Source organism: Carassius carassius, chromosome 5, assembly GCF_963082965.1.
Source record: "Carassius carassius chromosome 5, fCarCar2.1, whole genome shotgun sequence".
Taxonomy (NCBI): Eukaryota; Metazoa; Chordata; class Actinopteri; order Cypriniformes; family Cyprinidae; genus Carassius; species Carassius carassius.
The window spans coordinates 10,100,209-10,119,264 of NC_081759.1; the positions used below are offsets into that span (position 1 = coordinate 10,100,209).

General features: G+C 33.2%; 1 protein-coding gene across 1 annotated transcript; it reads left to right on the top strand.

Annotated features, from left to right (window-relative positions):
* The first annotated feature begins 6,922 nt into the window (after nucleotides 1-6,922).
* Nucleotides 6,923-16,021, top strand: rnf167 (ring finger protein 167). The gene is made up of 9 exons (XM_059549727.1): nucleotides 6,923-7,077; nucleotides 7,276-7,356; nucleotides 7,452-7,592; nucleotides 8,492-8,579; nucleotides 8,889-8,979; nucleotides 9,854-9,959; nucleotides 10,895-10,988; nucleotides 12,660-12,740; nucleotides 14,489-16,021. Exons 1-9 carry the CDS (start codon nucleotides 6,988-6,990, stop codon nucleotides 14,941-14,943), a joined length of 1,227 nt encoding a protein of 408 aa, XP_059405710.1. The 5' UTR covers nucleotides 6,923-6,987; the 3' UTR covers nucleotides 14,944-16,021.
* Nucleotides 16,022-19,056: the final 3,035 nt, after the last annotated feature.

Genomic DNA, 19,056 nt, shown 5'->3' on the forward strand with positions numbered 1-19,056 from the left:
CATCACTGTCACTTTCTAGTCAGCTGACCAATCAGAGTGCAGGAGGGGCGGGCCAAATTCCACACTAATCGCCTGTCACAACCACTGATAGATCAGTGGTCACAACTGTTATTTGTTACAATGACGTGTCAACAAGCGCAACAACGAGAAAAATGGAATATAAATTAATATTGCTGGTTTCTGAGCATCCAGAGCATTTAAGTCAGAAAACAAATTATTTACCAAATCAGATACAAGTAACAGTTTATCGGTTATTCTGTATAATAGCAACCAAAGCGTCTCAACCACTGATCTATAATAAAGATATCATATATAGATCAGTGGTCTCAACTGAAAAAAAGCGCTCTCAAGCGCTTACAGGTGGGCGTTTTCAGCAGAGCGCCTGGCTTTTTCAGCTGCCTAAAAACGCTTGGTTGACACAGGGCGTACCTGCTCAAAAACAGTGTTAATTTAATTAAGGACACTATAGGTGAAGGCTTTTTTTATGTCAACGATGACAAAGCAGGGTTGCTAACTATGGAGGTAAATCAGTAGCTAAACTCGAGAGTTTGAAGATCTGAATGTGAGAACTTGTCATATTAATATTTGTATTCGTAAGTTAAAATTTACACTCACAGCTCTGATGTGAAAAGCTGAATCTTTCAATTTGCACACACAGACAATGATCAAAACACCCGTGTTTTGAATTGGAAGTTGTAGATTAATAGTCACATATGTGTAGAATGACATTCACACAAAGAAAATGACATACACACATGTTTACGACATATTTACTTTTGCACTTTACTTCAGTTTCGCTGCACAACGTCAAGTCGGCACTTACAACCTCTCAGATCTGGAAGTACAAGTTCAAATCCTAGCGCTCTGACTTTTGCTACTCTTTTTGCGATATTCTGTTGCAAAACTCACTTGTGCACTTGTATATGCAGATGTGAGAGAGCAGAGCTGGGGGCGGGGCTTTGGTGCGAATGAAGACATTTTATTGGTCGATGGCCGACCAATGAATAACGCCAACTGTTCTCACTGAATATCCTTAGCTTTGACAGGATTTTAAGACACTGCATTCATTTTGCCATTCAGGTATTATCTAGTAGACAAATAATGCAACATATTTTATATGTATATCCCACTGCATATTGCAGAGTAAACTCGCTGTACCAGAGCATGCTTTGATCTCACCGCCACGCGGTCACGTGGTTCATGGAGCTATCAATAGTACTAAACTATCCGTTTTGTCAATATGCTTGAAATGTATTAAATGGGACAGACAGTAGTTTCATTATATTTGCAGCGATTTCTAGTAATTTGTAACACATAAAGTGCATTGATTATACATGGATAACTACGTTGACTAATGACTATGCCTTACAATAGCATTTTATACTAGAAAATAGAACAGCATTATGTTAACTGCATTACTTGGCAGTTAAATCTGACTAAACAATTAGGTGTAACTTTTAACCAATAAAATAACTATACTACATGTTAACTCAGTCCTGTTTAGTTAATTTGAAGAGATCATGGTACTAAATAATATGCGCAATAATTATGGTCCATGAATGACCATTTGAAATATAACATTTTCTAATATGGTTATTATTTATACTACAATAACTGTAGTATTTAGGTTTAAATTCCAGTGCAAAGAGGCACGCTTTAAATTAGAGGCATTTGGTGGACAGAAAGATAATATTCATATGCAATTCCATTGCTTAAACACTGATGGCCTTGTTGATGTTTAATAAATACATGTATTTAGCTCTACTAGTTGCTCAAAACAGTATTTCTGGTCATAAGTGCTTATTTTTTAGGTTTTGCTGTTTAATGTACATTTAGACATCATTAAACACTCGATTTTTATTTTAAAAAAAATTAATAATAATAATGTTGCATTTAAAAAGATTCATTACTGACAAGCAAATTAGGAATTTAACCCAATGAAGATGTTAAAATTATTTTTATAAAACATAAAAATAATAAAAACAGCATTATATTGCAACTCTGGTACAGTGATATGCAGTGGGATATACATATAAAATCTGTTGCATTATTTTTCTACTAGATAATACCTGAATGGCAAAATGAATGCAGTGTCTTAAAATCCTGTCAAAGCTAATGATATTCAGTGAAAACAGTTGGCGTTGTTCATTGGTCCGGCATCGACCAATAAAATGTCTTCATTCGCACCAAAGCCCCGCCCCCAGCTCTGCTCTCTCACATCTGCATATACAAGTGCACAAGTGAGTTTTTCAACAGAATACCGCAAAAAGAGTAGCAAAAGTCAGAGCGCTAGGATTTGAACTTGTACTTCCAGATCTGAGAGGTTGTAAGTGCCGACTTGACGTTGTGCAGCGAAACTGAAGTAAAGTGCAAAAGTAAATATGTCGTAAACATGTGTGTATGTCATTTTCTTTGTGTGAATGTCATTCTACACATTTGTGACTATTAATCTACAACTTCCAATTCAAAACACGGGTGTTTTGATCATTGTCTGTGTGTGCAAATTGAAAGATTCAACTTTTCACATCAGAGCTGTGAGTGTAAATTTTAACTTACGAATACAAATATTAATATGACAAGTTCTCACATTCAGATCTTCAACCTCTCGAGTTTTGCTACTGATTTACCTTTATAGCTAACTCTCACAAATTGTGCGTCAGACACACATGCATTGATTATTACGCCGAAGACAAACATGCAGATCAACCGTTTTTGTTATGAATCGTATCCCATTTTCCGTTATTATGTATAGCCTAATACAATTTGTGTAGTATTTAAGGTTAAATTGAGAAAAGGGTTTTAAATTCAATGCAAAGAGGCATATTAATTAATGCAAGAAAATACTGAATTTAACCCAAGAAAAGTAAGTACAGTAGGCCTATCTATGTGAATTGATAGTGAATCAAGAGATAGAAATTGATTAATGGTCATCACCATCGTGATCGTATCAAATTCTTTCTATTTTTTTCCCTCTTGTAGAAACACTATTGTGACAACATATATTTAATGTAGTCTCTCATTCACCACTATAGAAGTTTACCCAACTATGACAACTTCCGCTAGAAAATATGAAAGGGTTATGTAACTACTTTCAAGATAAATTCGATTTTTAATTAAATAAAATGCATACATGTGCCCTGTTTAAAGTATATAGATTTTTATTTAATTGTACATATAGTAAATGCTCAGCTGCAAAAAAATGTTCTGAAACACACAAAGTAAATTAAATTCACAAGTAAAGTAAATGAAATTATATTATTATATGACATAAATAAATACAAATATATATTTTTATTATATATTTATTAGTTTTTTTGTTGTTGTTGTTTTTTTTGGGTGGGGTGGGGGGGACCCCCCAAGAGCTTTGACACAATTCGAACACTGTATGCAGGTTGTATATCATCTCATCCATAGCTAACACATTTTCTCCATCATTCTGAGCTGTGAATCTTTATGTCCTTATGTATATGGACTAGATGGATCAAACAAAGAATATTGTGGTGTCATAGATTTGGGTTTATTTTTTTAATGTATTTTATACAGGTTTTTTTTTATTTTTTATTTTTATACATGTTTTTCTTAGTTTGGCCTTTATATTTTCATTAACTTATTGTATTGTAAACATTTATTGCAATAATTAACCCATACCCTTCTCTATTTTTGTTCCTACAATAATTCAGAACATTTCTGTTTATTTAATTTTATCACCTTGTTATATTATTTATGTATGTACTTTTATTTTCAGTTTTTATTCATTCATTTCGCCTTGGACATCAGTCCCTGCAGTTCCTTCGTGTATATCCAGATGGATCCACGAACCTTTGGTAAACTCGAACATCTCTCGCGATAACTGCAGTTCTCGCACTTCCCGTTGTCCTTGCAAACTTGTAAACAAACGTGTGATCATAGTTCCACCAAGGGGCGAACCAGGCCAGTCCATCGAAAAACCTACACAGATCCATGAGCTGTAATCTTCGAAAAAAGCATTTTTGGGAGAAAAACTGCTTGTTACAACGATTTTAGCGGAGTCAAAGCGAAGACGCGACTGGGAGACATTAAGCCAGCTAACGTTAGCTGGCAGTGAGTATAGAATTAACATAGAGGCATCTCAACTACATTTTAACTGAGTCCTTGTCATTGTTTACATTGAATTGTTTGTACACTTGGGATATACTTTGGGGTATCGGAAATATTATCTTGTATGAGACAACAGGGATCGGGAAGTAGCAGCCTCCAAGTCAGAGATGATCATCAATTTCTGATGAATGATTGTATTTCGTTCGTTAACATAACGTTAGTCACCAGTGAGGAGTTTCGGGATTTTGTTTAGCCCTGATTTGTTGTGTGTTTGACTTGTGTCAGTAAAGAATTCGCGGTAGAAGTGGGCTTAAAAAGTTGCAATTGTTGGTGGTTGTAAAGCCTGTATTGTCCATAAATAGCGATACAGTCTGCAAGTAAATATTACTTTAGCAGAATGGCTAAAAGGCAAATTTAGTTTTACTATTCCCTAGAATTATCTAAGGTTTTGGCGGTAAAATGCGCAAATCATCAGTAATGTCATTCCCAATGCGCATCCTTTACACTTCATTTTGTAAACAAAAATGTTAGTTCCATGTTTGTGGAGAAATCTAGAATAATGAATAACAAAACAATGCGTTGCAACACATACAAACACAATACACCGAAGTTCCTCTGAGAACTTGAAAGCGGCAGTCAACACTAATAGATAACGAGTGTTCTTCGCAGATGTGGTGTTTTTTTGAAATACTAAGTATTTAATGATTTATCATGATTAGATAACAAACTTACATGCAAATGAAATGCCACTACTGTTAGTTGGCTAAGAGCTCTTAGTTGTTGGCTGGTGACTATTATCTCCGAATGGCTGAATACTAGAGTAACCTGTCCTGTTGAACTGTATCTCTTGACAACATCAACAGACTGAATGTTTACAATGGTCCTGAAAAGCCACAGTCTTGCAGAGTTTCACTCCAACCCTATTCAGGTACACCTGAACCAGCCAATCAAGGTGTAAGGGTTACTAAAGGTGAGTTTTTATCAACACTGGATCAAAACTGCAGGACTGTCACAGTGGCTCTCCAGAATTTTGGCCACCCGATTTTGGCCACCCCTTACCATAAACCTACCCGTCATAAAAAAATACTGGCTATTTTAATAATAATATTAAAAAAACACCACTTAGTATGGTTTTTAAGTCTTTTGTTTTACAAGGACAAAGGTAGGATCGTCATAAACCATGTTTATATTGTAATACCCATGTTGTTATAGATGTGCATCCTCATAATCCTTTATTGAACATGTAAATCATTTGATAAACATACAGTTTATAAAGTTTTTTGCTATATATATATTATATATATATATATATATATATATATATATATATATATATATATATATATATCTTTTCACCAAGAAAGGGCAAATTTTACAGCATGATAGAGCTGTGTATGTTTGAGCCCGAGTCAGAAAAAACTGAAACCACACAATCATTTGCAATGCAAAACAGTATAAACATAACTGTTGACTTATTTCTTCAAAGACAGTGACTGTAAATGACCGTTGTGAAATGTGAAGAACAAACTAAATATTAGGTTTCAGTCACTCCGATGTGTCATTAAATATAAACTCCAGCCCTGCATTTCTATTGCTCAGCTTTTTAGGGAATCTATGTAGGTTTCCTGGAGATGCAGGTTCTTTACATCCACTAACAGACACAATTCTACCATATTTCAAACAATAATTAATATTGAGAGTAGGTTTTGAGTTCTGAAACTTGCAGTATGTTTTTTTTATATTGCTGAGTAGCCTCTTCTATGTGTAAATATCAAGAACATTTTGATTCTTCTTTTCTTGATCTTTTTATAAGCAGGTCAAGAAAGTGACAATTACAGTTCCTGTTTAGAAAGTCTCAGCATTTTGATCTGGCCATGACAATAAGGAACCAAAACTGTCCATTTACATATCTGCAAAACACGTTGGATGACTTTTAGACACACCTTATGATGCATGTGTTATCTAATATTCTGTTTTTCTTGAAATGAAATGAATTAAATTGAAATTTGTAATTTCACCAGTTCCTTACAGGGAGAGTTTATGAAATAAACCCAATAAAATTGTTCTGCTTGATCGAGGTTAACAAAATGTGGACTTCACAGACTTTTCTCAAGCAGTTTTAATTCCTCATACATTGTTGATGACTCATGTAAACAGCAGTTGCTCAGTTTAGTAGCACTTGAAATCGCTGAATGTGCTCAGTACATTTTATGATCAGGGTTAATTAGTTATTGGAAAGATGAGTAATCTGGATTTCTCCGTATGACTTGGTTTGATGCATTCATATTAAAAGTGGTTCATTTTAAAGAAGCTCTTTAAAGGGTTAGTTCACCCAAAAAATAAGTTCTATCATTAATTCCTGACCCTCATGTTGTTCCAAACCTCAAAGACTTTTGTTGATCTTCAGAAAACAAATTAAGATATTTTTGATGAAATCCGAGAGCTGCAATGATGCAATGATATTACTACAATCAACACAAAGAAATGTAGCAAAATAGTCCATGTCCATCAGGGGTTCAACCGTAATTTTACAAAGCTACAAGAATACTTTTTGTGTGCAAAGAAAACAATAATAACGTAATTTATTCAGCACTTCTTCTCCCAAAGTTACCATCTTCTGCCATTTTGAAGAGTACACCAAAACGTAATCAACGTAATGAGTGTTGCTTGTGTGAGAAATTATTAATCATGAGTTGTGCTTTCTTAGAATTGTTTCGTAAGTCAACAGTTAGGCCTATTTTAAAGTGAAATAAATCTGTATATAAACAGGGATTCATGTATTGAGGAGATTATTAAAGAAATTTTTTTTTAATAGTCAACATTGAAAATGTTTGTCATGTTGAAGATTGTAAAATCATGCGTCTGTGTGCAGGTCTTGATCGCCCTCAACAGGGCCCAGCCTAATTCAGGATGGTGTATGTTGGGGCGCAGCTGGGCGTATCAGTGCTAGTCTTGTTCTGCACTATGGCTCCGTCTCCTGGCCAGGCATATATATATGCTGTGAGTGTCTGCATTCAGGTCTTCATTGGTTTTATAGAGGATTTTATGGTACTGTACATTTGTTGGGTATTTGGTTGCAACAAATATACAAACTTTACCTTTAAACAGTCAATATAAATTTTATAATGCGAAGCAATTGATTGCTTTATAATGGCTTTATACTGCAGCTGCTAATGGCCTATTTTCTATTCCATGCAGCATTACAGTAACATGACCTCCATGCTGTTTGAGGATCTGCCTGCTCTCTTCGGCCATACTCTGCCAAAAGACGGACTCATGGTAATTCATCTCTATTGCTGGACTTGTAGTTTTGACCAGTGAATAAAGTCACTACATATGAGTGACTAACTTTTCTCTTTTGTTCTCTCTTCCAGGGTGTGCTGGTTGAAGCTCATCCTCAGAATGCTTGCACACCTATAGATCCTCCTCCAGTTTCTCCCACACCCTCCGATCCCAACAGCACTACAAAATACATTGTCCTTATCCGACGCTATGACTGTAACTTTGATATCAAGGTTAATGTTCTTGCACAGCTGTGCTATTCCAATAGATACCAAAATGCGGGCTATAAAAGTTGGAGTGTAAAGTAATATGGTCAACTGACAAGAATATATATACAACTAAAAGCATGTGACAAAAGACAATGTCAGCTTGTGAAAAAGAAGTACAATTTGGCATGCTTATAAAATACATATTATGGTAATAATGTACTTTAATATACTTGAGTGTGAAGTAAATGTTATGGTTTTGTCCACTTCGTCCATTCTTTCTGACCCTCTTAAGTAGGACTTAAGTGCATCTCTGTCTAATTTCATAAGTGCTTCTATTGTCTTGGAAATATGGTTGCTGCCTAATGTACTGACAAGTATTTATGGTAAACTAAAATACTTTAATCTCAATTGAAACTTGTTTCATGAACTTATATTATATATTTATATTATATATTTGTAAATGTACAATTGTAATGATAAAGTCAAAAACACAATGTAGTTCATTTAAAACATATTAACTTTAAATGGAACATCAAGTTTATTATATTAGTAAGATTTATTATATTAGTCAACACAACAAAATAAGTGCACTTTGAAGCATGACTAAACATAATGATTAAAAAGCAAAACCTTTCATTTGACCTTATCACAGAGCAGTTTTTAAGAGTAATTAAGTCTGTAAAGAAACAGTCATGAAAGTAAATAATATTATAAATTTAAAAAAATAAAAGATTTCAAGTACACTATAAGTGCACATTCAATACAATGAAGCACAGTTCATTTTCATAAGGTTGTTATCCAATGTCAAGGCTATCACAATGTTAGTGACTTTATATGGTCACAGGTACATTTAATGTACAATGAATAACAGAATATGTGAGCAATATTGTTTTTTTTTTATTTGTTTTGTTTTTTTGTTATAGGTGCTCCATGCACAGCAGGCCGGTTTCAGTGCAGCCATAGTTCACAACATGTTCTCTAATTCACTTCTAAGTATGGGATACAGCAATGGTGAGATTGACACACACACACCACATTCTTTTGAGAAATTGTGAGAAATAACACCTGTGCATTTTCATAGGTTTGTTGTATACAAGTAATCAGAATACTACAGTCTTATTAGTAACTGAAAAAAAAGTTTAAGAAATGAATATATAAGCAGTGGTGAATGTATATAGAATGTTTGAAGTCTATCTATGGAATTTTTCAGAACAGTTGATCCCCTATTGAAAGGGGTTTAAGACATTTGTTGTAAGACTTTTGCATACTTTATCGTATTTGCAATATAGTAAATTTTTTGTCCATTTTGTTTTTGTTTAGACACCATTGCGGAGGAGATCGAGATTCCTTCTGTGTTCACAAGCTACTATGCCTCCCAGATACTGCTCAAATTCATCATACCAGAGAAAGGGTGAGAATAATAAAGTCTACATACATTCTTTCAGAAAATGGAACATGGATTATGTGACTTTTTATTTAAAAAACAAAAAGGTTCTAACTACACAGTCGAATGGAACACAAAATCTTTGAAGCTCAGTATCTCAAAACTACTCGGAATGCAGAGAGAAACTAATAATTCCTTGGGGACGTTATGTTCTCAGAAAAAAAGGTACAAAAGCTGTCCCCAAAGCAGTACCTTTTCAAAAGGTACACATTTGTACCTTATTTACCCATAAATTGTGTATTTTAATACTTCAGAGTTACTTTAAAAAATATCTTTTAGTACATCTTTTGGTATATTAATATATTTTGAAAATGTACTGTCCTAATGACAGATTTTGTTCCTTTTTCCGAATGTACTCCACTATAATTAATATTTATTATATATACTGTACCATTTTAGTATTAATACCAGTAGTAAGTGATCAAAGCTATGAAAAAAAAATTAATTGGACATGTGGAAATTATGTAGCGACCCAAAATAGTCAACAAATGAAACCGGTCATAAACTGTCATATAGAATTTTCAAATTATAAAATACAGAACCATTTAAAGACCTACTTATTCAGCTTCTGGTAATGTCTTTTTTGGATGCTCTTGTAAACAGTAAAGGAGGAATTTCAGTAAATCTTTTCTCTTTTTTTAAATTTGTAACAAAATACCATGCTGAAGCACAATTTAAATTTGTGTACAACTCTAATTTCAGTCAGAGAGCATTATGATAAACTTGAATTATTTTATTCAGCTTACCATCTTTCAGGGCAAAGTTTGTTATAAAGGTTGTTATAAAGGTATGTTTTTGAGGTTGTATGCGTAACTTTGTTTGTTGACCCACTTTGCTTTAGGGCTTATGTGATTCTAAAGCCTGAGTTTTCCTTCCCTCTGACCTACTATCTCATCCCCTTCACTGGAGTTGTTGGCATGATCATCATTGTCATGGTCATCATACTGGTCAGTGCTGCTTTATAAATATCATTGTGGATTTACACAAGAATCGTGCATGGAAGTAAAGGTGTCTAGAACTTTTTTTTTTACAAATATTGTAATGATAGTATAATATGCTATATTCATATTTTACAGCTTAGAGCTCATGAAAGTCAAAAATCCATTATTCTTTTCTTTATTACTCTCCACAAAATGATTGGAGCTTTTAAGCTTCAAAAAGGAGCACCAAGAACTATCATAATGTATGAAAAAAGTGTAGAGCATGCAGTAGCTTTGCTCATGTCAGGAGTGATGTCAGTGTTGTCCATGTAGGCAGCTATAAAGAGTTTGGAACAGAGTCGATCATGATACATTCATTGGTGGGTTATAATCAGGGATGCACATGTGCACAAGTGGTTCACATACTCATATTAATACATAATCCCTGTTTAGGGTTGACTAACTGGAATACTGTATAAGATTTACATTCAAACTGAAAGCATAAATCTAAGCTATGCGCTGATAGAGCAAAACACAAAACTGTAAAATGTAATTCTCTGACGTGCTTCACTCGGCAGCCATAAAACTGGCAGTGCATATATTTACTTACTGGCAACCTGGCAAAATAAAAGCTTGCTGATTTTACATTTGAAAAAAATGTAGATATTAGAATTATATATTTTTTATTATTAAGTAATTTATTTTTATTTTAATACTCACTTATTTATTTTAAAATATAATAGCATTATTATGCTTTACTTTTTTATTTTTATGAAAAAATAAATAAATAAAAGTCCTAATAATTCTATTATTAATTATTCAAATTTTTAAAGCTATATTTAATGGGTCACAGTACATGCAGAGTGAGTGCCAAAACAAATCTCTAGGTACTGTCATTAATCAAACTTATGCGAAACTTATGTGCATCATTGATAATAATGTTGTGTTTTGAATTGGTCCAGATTGTGCGGTGCGTGCAGCACAGGAAGAGACTTCGGAAAAACAGACTCTCCAAAGAACAGCTGAAAAAAATCCCCACTCACAAGTTTGTTAAAGGTGAGCAAGAAACTATTTAAGGTTTATTTAGTATTAAACATTACATAAACTCTATGGATCTGTGGTTTGCCTTTATTTTTCACAGAAAATAGTCTTGACTCCACCAACAAAAACACACAATTACTGAAATGCAAGTTAGAAGGCAAAGATATGTCTGAGAAATTCATATATATATATATAGAGAGAGAGAGATAGTGATAGTTTTTTTTTTTCATGAAATCATCAAGTTTGGGTGGTGTAAAGATACACAGAACTAAAATCTTATCTTAGTTAGCGCAACTACTCCTGCGCAAGTTTTATTTGAAAGAAAATATTAAAAAAAAAAAAGCTAAACTTATTTAATTTCAGCTAGTTTCCAAAGAAACATTTTTATTTAGTTGAATTTTGTGTTATAAAACAATTTTAACTAAAACTAAGGATGTGATGATTCACTCAACGTACAATTCTAGTCGATTCACGATTTTTTGTTAACAAAATAAAATTTTGTTTTAATAAATTAAATATGTCCTTTTATTATTGCTTGAACAAATTGCTGCAAGTTTATTTGTGAAATTGAAATATAACACTATAATAATATGCTAATATAGCACTTGCATATTATTGCTCTTTTGTTGGATTTGTTTGCTTCTATTGTCCTAATTTGTATGTCGCTTTGGATAAAAGCATCTGCTAGATAGATAGATAGATAGATAGATAGATAGATAGATAGATAGATAGATAGATAGATAGATAGATAAATAGATATTTTAAATATAATGTAAATGTAAATAACAAAACAAAAAAGAAATTTTAAAACAAACCCCAAATCAAATAAATAACACAAATAAAATAAATCTCTTCATATAAACAAAATAAGGCTTTTACTGTGCTCTTTCCATTTAAAATAAGAGGCAACAACTGCATTTTTATCATGATTCCAAAAAAAGATGCTGCATACATGCAACATGAGCAGTTTTTAATCTAAATTAGATTGTATGATTTCTAGATTTTAAGCAAAAACAGAATGATTTGACTTCAGTTTTGTTAATCTATACATAAAAAATATCTGCATGAGACAAACAGCAGATGAGCTGAATGAGACACAGATTCACTCTCTGCCAGCAGGTGATGCTTAAAGCATTTGCTTGGTTTCCGCTGTAAACAAAGCAGTGCTGCACTTATTAACTTTAATATGCATTATACAGAGGCAAGATGAAAAAAAAAAAAAATGTCATCTACACTTTTCTAAAGACACTAAGTTCCCCTCAGACTACATTCATATATTCATATAAACTCCTACCCCTAATTGAATCACGATTTGTTTAGCATCTCAACCGATTTGAATCGTCACATATTTGAATTGATTTTCAACCGGCTCCCGGTTAATGGTTACATCCTTAACTAAAACTGAAATAAAATTAATAAAAACGATATACATTTCAAATCAATAAAAATAAAATCACAAAAACATATAAAAGTACAAAATCCTTAACTAAAATTAACAATAAAGAATTTTTTTTTAAATTACTTCTAATTCAAAATATTAACATTATACAGTATCTTAATGACGCTGAAATAACACTGAGATAAACCACGTGGTCAAACAAAGAAGACTCACGATCACTGGTGTCAGAGCTCAGAGTGTGTGTGACTGGATCATCTAGCACTTTAATAATTGCATATTTTTCTCAGGTGATAATTATGATGTGTGTGCGATCTGCCTTGATGAATATGAAGAGGGAGATAAGCTGAGAGTGCTGCCCTGTTCCCATGGTAAGTGAGCTGCTCAAGTCTGTGTATTTAAACATATCTAACCTTTGGCTGTTAAAGATAAAGTGCACATATATTACAAGAAATGACATCTTTTAGTTTGACTTTTTGTTTAGTTGATTTTGAAAAAGAAAAGTGAAACATTTCGAGCTGATTGGACCTGATCAGAGACACATTTGAGGTTTCTCGCACACAGAAGCTGCATTTGTACATATTTTTTTATCAAGTTCAATTATTTTAAATTAACAATTTTTAAGTGATTTATTTCTACTTATTTTAGTAAATATTATGTAAAAATTTCATTGCAAGAATCCTCCATGCATGTGTTGTTTACTACTTTTATATAAAATAGTGTGATATTATAAATATCAGGCCATAATGCTCTCTAAAATAATGGCTTGGAAAAATTGTCTTTCAAAATTGTCTCTTAATCTCTGTGTGTAAAAAAAATTCCTGCCTAAAGTCACCAAAACAACAACAACAAAATCTCAATGTCTTTTAATGTTTATGTAAGAAGTGGCGTTTAACTGTGAGCTTGAATTTGAAACCACAAAGGAAAACTAATTATGTTAGTAAATATGTATTATTTACTATCTTCAATTTAAATAATGCTTTCATACAGCGCTTGTGAATAGTTCGGAAACATTATGATTTTCTATAATATGATTCTAGTGTTTTTAATTAAGTCTCTTCTGCTCACCATGGCAGCATTTATTTAGTCGAAAATACAGTCAAAATTGCAAAAATGTGGAATATTAATACAATTTAATTTACAATTTTTTCTATCTGAATATATTTTAAAGTGTAATTTATTTCTGTAATTTATTTCAGCATCATTACTCGTCTTCTGGAGTGATTCTAATAAAAAAAAGTTTTTATTTTTTAATACTATTTCACAAAATAATAATGTTTTATTGTATTTTTGAGCACTTGCCCCCCCCAACTGAGCTTGGTTTCTCCCAAGGTTTTTTCTCCATTCTGTCACCGATTGAGTTTTGGTTCCTTGCCGCTGTTGCCTCTGGCTTGCTTAGTTGCTTAGTAGGGCTGCTCCGATCACGATCGGCCGATCGTTATGCGCATCTCGTCAGTAAAGCCGGTTCTCTAATCAGCAGTAAATTCCCTCAGGTGCGTGATTTCACATAGAGCAGCTGTTACTACACAGAGCCATTGTTAACTGAGAAGATGCGCAAATAAACACTGAAAATGAAGTGGATTTGCGCATCTTCTCAGTTAACAATGGCTCTGTGTAGTAACAGCTGCTCTATGTGAATTCACGCACCTGAGGGAATTTACCGCTGATTAGAGAACCGGCTTTACTGACGAGATGCGCATAACGATCGGCCGATCGTGATCGGAGCAGCCCTATTGCTTAGTCACTTCATTTACTTGATTGCAAATAAATGCACAGACACTATTTAAACTGAACTGAGATGATGACATCACTGAATTCAATGATGAACTGCCTTTAACTATAACTTTGCATTATTGACACATTGTTTTCCTAATTAATGTTGTTCAGTTGCTTTGACCCAATCCTTTTTGTTTAAAGCGCTATATAAATAAAGGTGACTTGACTTGACTCCTTGGATAGTATAAGAAACTTATTTACAAATATTTAACATATCTTAACGTTTACACACTTGTGGCAAGGACTGTATGTATTGTAAAAAAATAATTTTAAAGGAAGAAAGAGCTATTTTTTGTCCCTGTTCAGAATACCATAACATAGCTGTTTTTGTTCCGTTATTCAGCTTACCACTGCAGATGTGTGGACCCCTGGCTCACCCAAACTAAGAAAACCTGCCCAGTGTGCAAGCAACGCGTGACCCGTCCCAACCCAGAATACTCAGATTCTTCAGATTCCGACGGAGAGTCGGTGCCACATGAGGCTGAAGAAGAAGGAGTGACCAGCGAGGCTGATTCAGAGCGCACACCTCTCCTTCGGCCCTCCAACCCCTCGTCCCCCGCCTCCTCCAGCCCGCCTCCCACCTACGCCTCCACAGTAACGTCAGAGGCAGTCATCGCTACAGTAACAACCTCCGCACAATGCTTGCCGCATGCACCCCAGCCTGACGTGCCCCTGCTGGGATACGATGAGTACTACTCACCCGTAGAGGACTCTGATGAAGGTACTGATGAGGAGGAGGGTCACCCCTCAGATAGCGATACCGCAGAGCTCATCGGACGGGGCGCTGTGCGAGTCTGAGGGGTCGATTAAAAACAGCTTCTGTTGTATATCACAGAGCTCATATTTAGCGCGCCCCAGTCTCGCTGAGATATGCATCCCCATTGCTAGTGCAATCAACACTACACAGCAATTTTTCTTTTTGACAGTAAAAATAGAAGTTTTAAAAGTAACTTTTTTTGTTAAGTGAATGTAACGATTTCTTAACAAAATAGTCCATCCATAAATAAATAAATGAATTAGAACAGATCATTTACTCACCCTCATGTCATTGCAAGCAAGTGTTAAGTAAGTGTTTTCTTTTACCATATTTACCACTTTTACCATATTCTGATGTGGCCATGTATGTGTTTATTCAAATTAATATGCAAATAAAATCCTAAATTGAATCAGTTCGTTATATAAAGTGACTTAAAGACTAAACCGATCAAGATTTCATTTGGATTCCTTTTATGACAATTTTAAGCCCGTTTTGAAACTTGTAAAAGTTTTGGTCTGTAGACAATCAATTGTGGAACAGAAATCTGTCAAGTTTCATTAAAAATATCTTCATTTGTGTTTTGAAGATAAATGAAAGGTTTATGGGTTTAGAATGACATGATACTGAGTAAATGAGAATAATTTTGATTTTTAGTTGAAGTATCCCTTTAAAATTCTGCTTTGTTCCTTGCATAAAGCTGTCATATGACTTCAAGAGATGTAGAATATAGCACATTAATCACGTGGATTAATTTAATGGTGATTGATTGTCAATTTGGGAGCTTGGTCAGCTTCCTTATTCTACTAAATTTCTCCATTTGTGTTTTACTAAGAAAAAAGCCCCACAAAATGATGAGTAAATAGTGACAGAATTCTCAATTTTGGGTGGACTATTTCTTGCTGTCACTATTTATGTGCAATAAGGACAGGTTGCCAGTTTGTAAATTAGTCTTTTTATTTTGTTTGTACATACAGAGGCCACACAAACAATATTGCAGAGTTCTGAATTAGCATTTTTGAAAACTAACTTGCTTTATTTTTTAGTAAACACCTTCATAAATCAACCTGTTTAACCGATCAAAAAATACCATTCTACAGGATTTCTTTAGGTTACTACAACCTACAACTTTTAATCTCTTTTTTTAATACATAAACTGACTGTCTGAACCAGTTCATTGTTCCTCTCTTTCTTCATCATATAATGGCATTATTCTCTGTCATGTTGATATACAGTTAATACATATGTTTGCAGTTAAAAGTTTTATTATCATTATTGATGCAAGCTGTAAATTTGGATGGACAAGCAGTCTTATTCTTTGTTAAATATAGATATTTGCAATATAAATGCTAGCTGCTGTTTGAAATTCAAATTGACTTTGATCATAGCTGACAGTGTAATGACTTAATAGCAATGTTCATAACCTTTTACTGTCCTTAAACTGTGTTGTCTGTACTAAATAAACTTGTGCCTCCTTCAGATTTCCATTTGTAAAAGTAATACCATATGTTTCTTCCTTTAAATCACTAATCAGTCAAATAAATGACGTGTCTGTTTTTCTTTCCCAAGTTAAATTTTTATTGTGATTTCACTTTCAGTTCAAGGTTCAAACTCAAGTCTTTGACATCACCGACATGGAAATCACAAATTGAAAATCAATGAGACAAAACATTTTGCTCTATTTGTCTCAAATTTAAAATATTTAACAAATAACACCGTAATGCTGTGCCCTGGGACTGGGAGGCCTTTTTCTTAAAAAAAAAAAAAATGTATGGAGTGATAAAAATAGTTATTATATAATAAATTGTAGAGCAGCTGATTGAGATATTTAATTGAACATGATTTCCTGTGGTTAAAGGGAACGGGTTCTTTACTGGACAATGAAATAGACATACTATCACATATTTCAACTTATGCTGTAGAATGGCTTTGTAGGTTAGTTGAAGTGAGTGTAAATATCTATTAAATGATCCATTTAATATCTATACAGCCTAATTGTATGTTGAACAGACTGATAAATAAATAACTGGATTTTCACAACAATTTATACAAAGATTCTTGGATGATCTTTGGATAAATATAAACTACTTGAACTCAACAGGAAAACAACGAAGTTTATATTACATCTAAACATATTATAATAAAAGTATTATAACATATTATAATAAAAGTTTCATTTTTCTTGTTTTAAAAATATATGAATATAAAATATGTTTATTTATATATATATATATATATATATATATATACATATACATATATATACATATATATACATATATATATACAATCAGTTTAAAAAATGCCAGTGGCAAATACTCGTTCGAAAAATTGTTTACTTTAAGATTATATGTTCAAATACTATTGCTAGTGTTGTTATTGGTAATCAGTAATTGGTAATTCATTATTCGTTCAGTAGCATTATTATTTTTTGTGAGTGAGTGTTACCACTTACAAAATAAATGTTTTGAATTAAAACCTTAAAAACAGAACACATCTATCTAATATATATTAGATATTTATATAATATAATACTATATAAAAGTATTAAATAACTGTAATTATTCACAAATTTGTATGGTTTGTGTTGTTAAAAAAAAAAGAATGAAAAAAAAGGTTTACACAATTGTAAATAAACTAATAATTAATAAATACACAACATAGAAAGGTCTCTACATGTCAGTATGGCCTCTTCTGTGTTTTTAACTGTCAATATTTTTATACATGTTTTTTTTCTTCCTGAAGCCAAGCCAGCTTGTTGCTTGTCCTTCTCCAGCTATCACTGCTTTCCCATATTGAGCCTTTTATAAAGCTTAAATGAAAGAGCTTTATTTAATTTTTTCTGCATTCTGCAGTGACTTATAATCAGCTAATCCTCTGCTTTTAGATGAACTCAAGAAGTCGTGCAGTTGTCCTTGAAATACCACAGGTGTAGTTCATTACATTGTTTTTTTTTGTTTTGTTTTTTTTTCACAAAATGTAGGAACCAAAAAGTGTTTCAATGTTTTACTGTTTTATATAATTTGCATTTTGCTTTAAAAAAAGGTGTCCTGCTAAAATAAATGTATCTGATGCCAGTGCCACCTATAGATGAAGGCTCCATGTGTTAAGTATATCCCTACATTTTTCACTGTATCAGCTGCCGAAATTAATTTGTCCACATTAGAGAAAATCATTAAAAGTAAAGATCACACATTTTATAAACATGAATACACTGCTGGTTGGTCATAAATATTGAATTGCATGGCACCATATGATCCTGAGACCCTTAGAAGTAGTCCGGTAAGTCTGAAGATGCTGGAAAGAAATTTAAAATCCACAATTTCTCCAAGAACCGTTCTCATTAGGCGATGGCACCACACAGTGCCATCAAAGGATCTACAGGCAGCTCTGAAAGAAACTGCACAAATGTGATCATGAGAGTTCAAGGACAAAGTGTTCGCTCTCTGAAATAAAGGGTTTTGGAATGGCCAAGTCCAGTATTCGTTTGTCAAATCTCACCGCTGTAGGGGAGACTTGAAGTGAATCATACAAGAAACCAATGGATAATTCCCTCACCTTTATAATATTCCCTGTTTTATAACTATGCAAGTGAAAATCTTTTTATAGGAGTATTTACATATTTATGAAAGGTTGTTTATGGCAACGAGCTGTGGTTGTTAACATGTTAACATTTATTTCTGCCCTACATTTGAATGACATTGAAGTATTGATCCTGACTTCTGTGTGATTATGAAGAAGAGGAGTCCGAGATCCAGTGTGTGCAAACATCACAGCTATTACTGCAGGGCAAAATAAAAATAAAATATAAATCAACAGTGAGTGAATTAAGGACACACTAAGAATTTTTATAACTACAATAATCATGGTAACGTTTATAACAAAGCAGGTTAAGATATTTAAAGAAAACATTTTAGAGTGCGTTGGTAGATACTTTGTAACGAAAGAATATGTATATTGGACCTTCGACTGGTTATATCCCACCTGAAACTGTCCCGTTACAATCCGTTACTGCTCCTTATCCACCCACCTTGTCTTCTTGCTAGATTGCAATTATGGACAAATCTTATTGGCTCTCACTGTTTTAATCCCAAAAGAACTTCCAGATACTGAAATGGGATTGGTGCACAGAACTGCCCATCAAGATAATAATCCCG

What these genes read in the sequence shown, in the direction of transcription:
- rnf167 (XM_059549727.1), top strand. Translation starts at nt 6,988, where the DNA reads ATGGTGTATGTTGGGGCGCAGCTGGGCGTATCAGTGCTAGTCTTGTTC. An exon ending in TTCATCATACCAGAGAAAGG is followed by an intron (nt 8,980 to 9,853) that starts GTGAGAATAATA and finishes ACTTTGCTTTAG; the next exon opens with GGCTTATGTGATTCTAAAGC. An exon ending in TTGTCATGGTCATCATACTG is followed by an intron (nt 9,960 to 10,894) that starts GTCAGTGCTGCT and finishes GAATTGGTCCAG; the next exon opens with ATTGTGCGGTGCGTGCAGCA.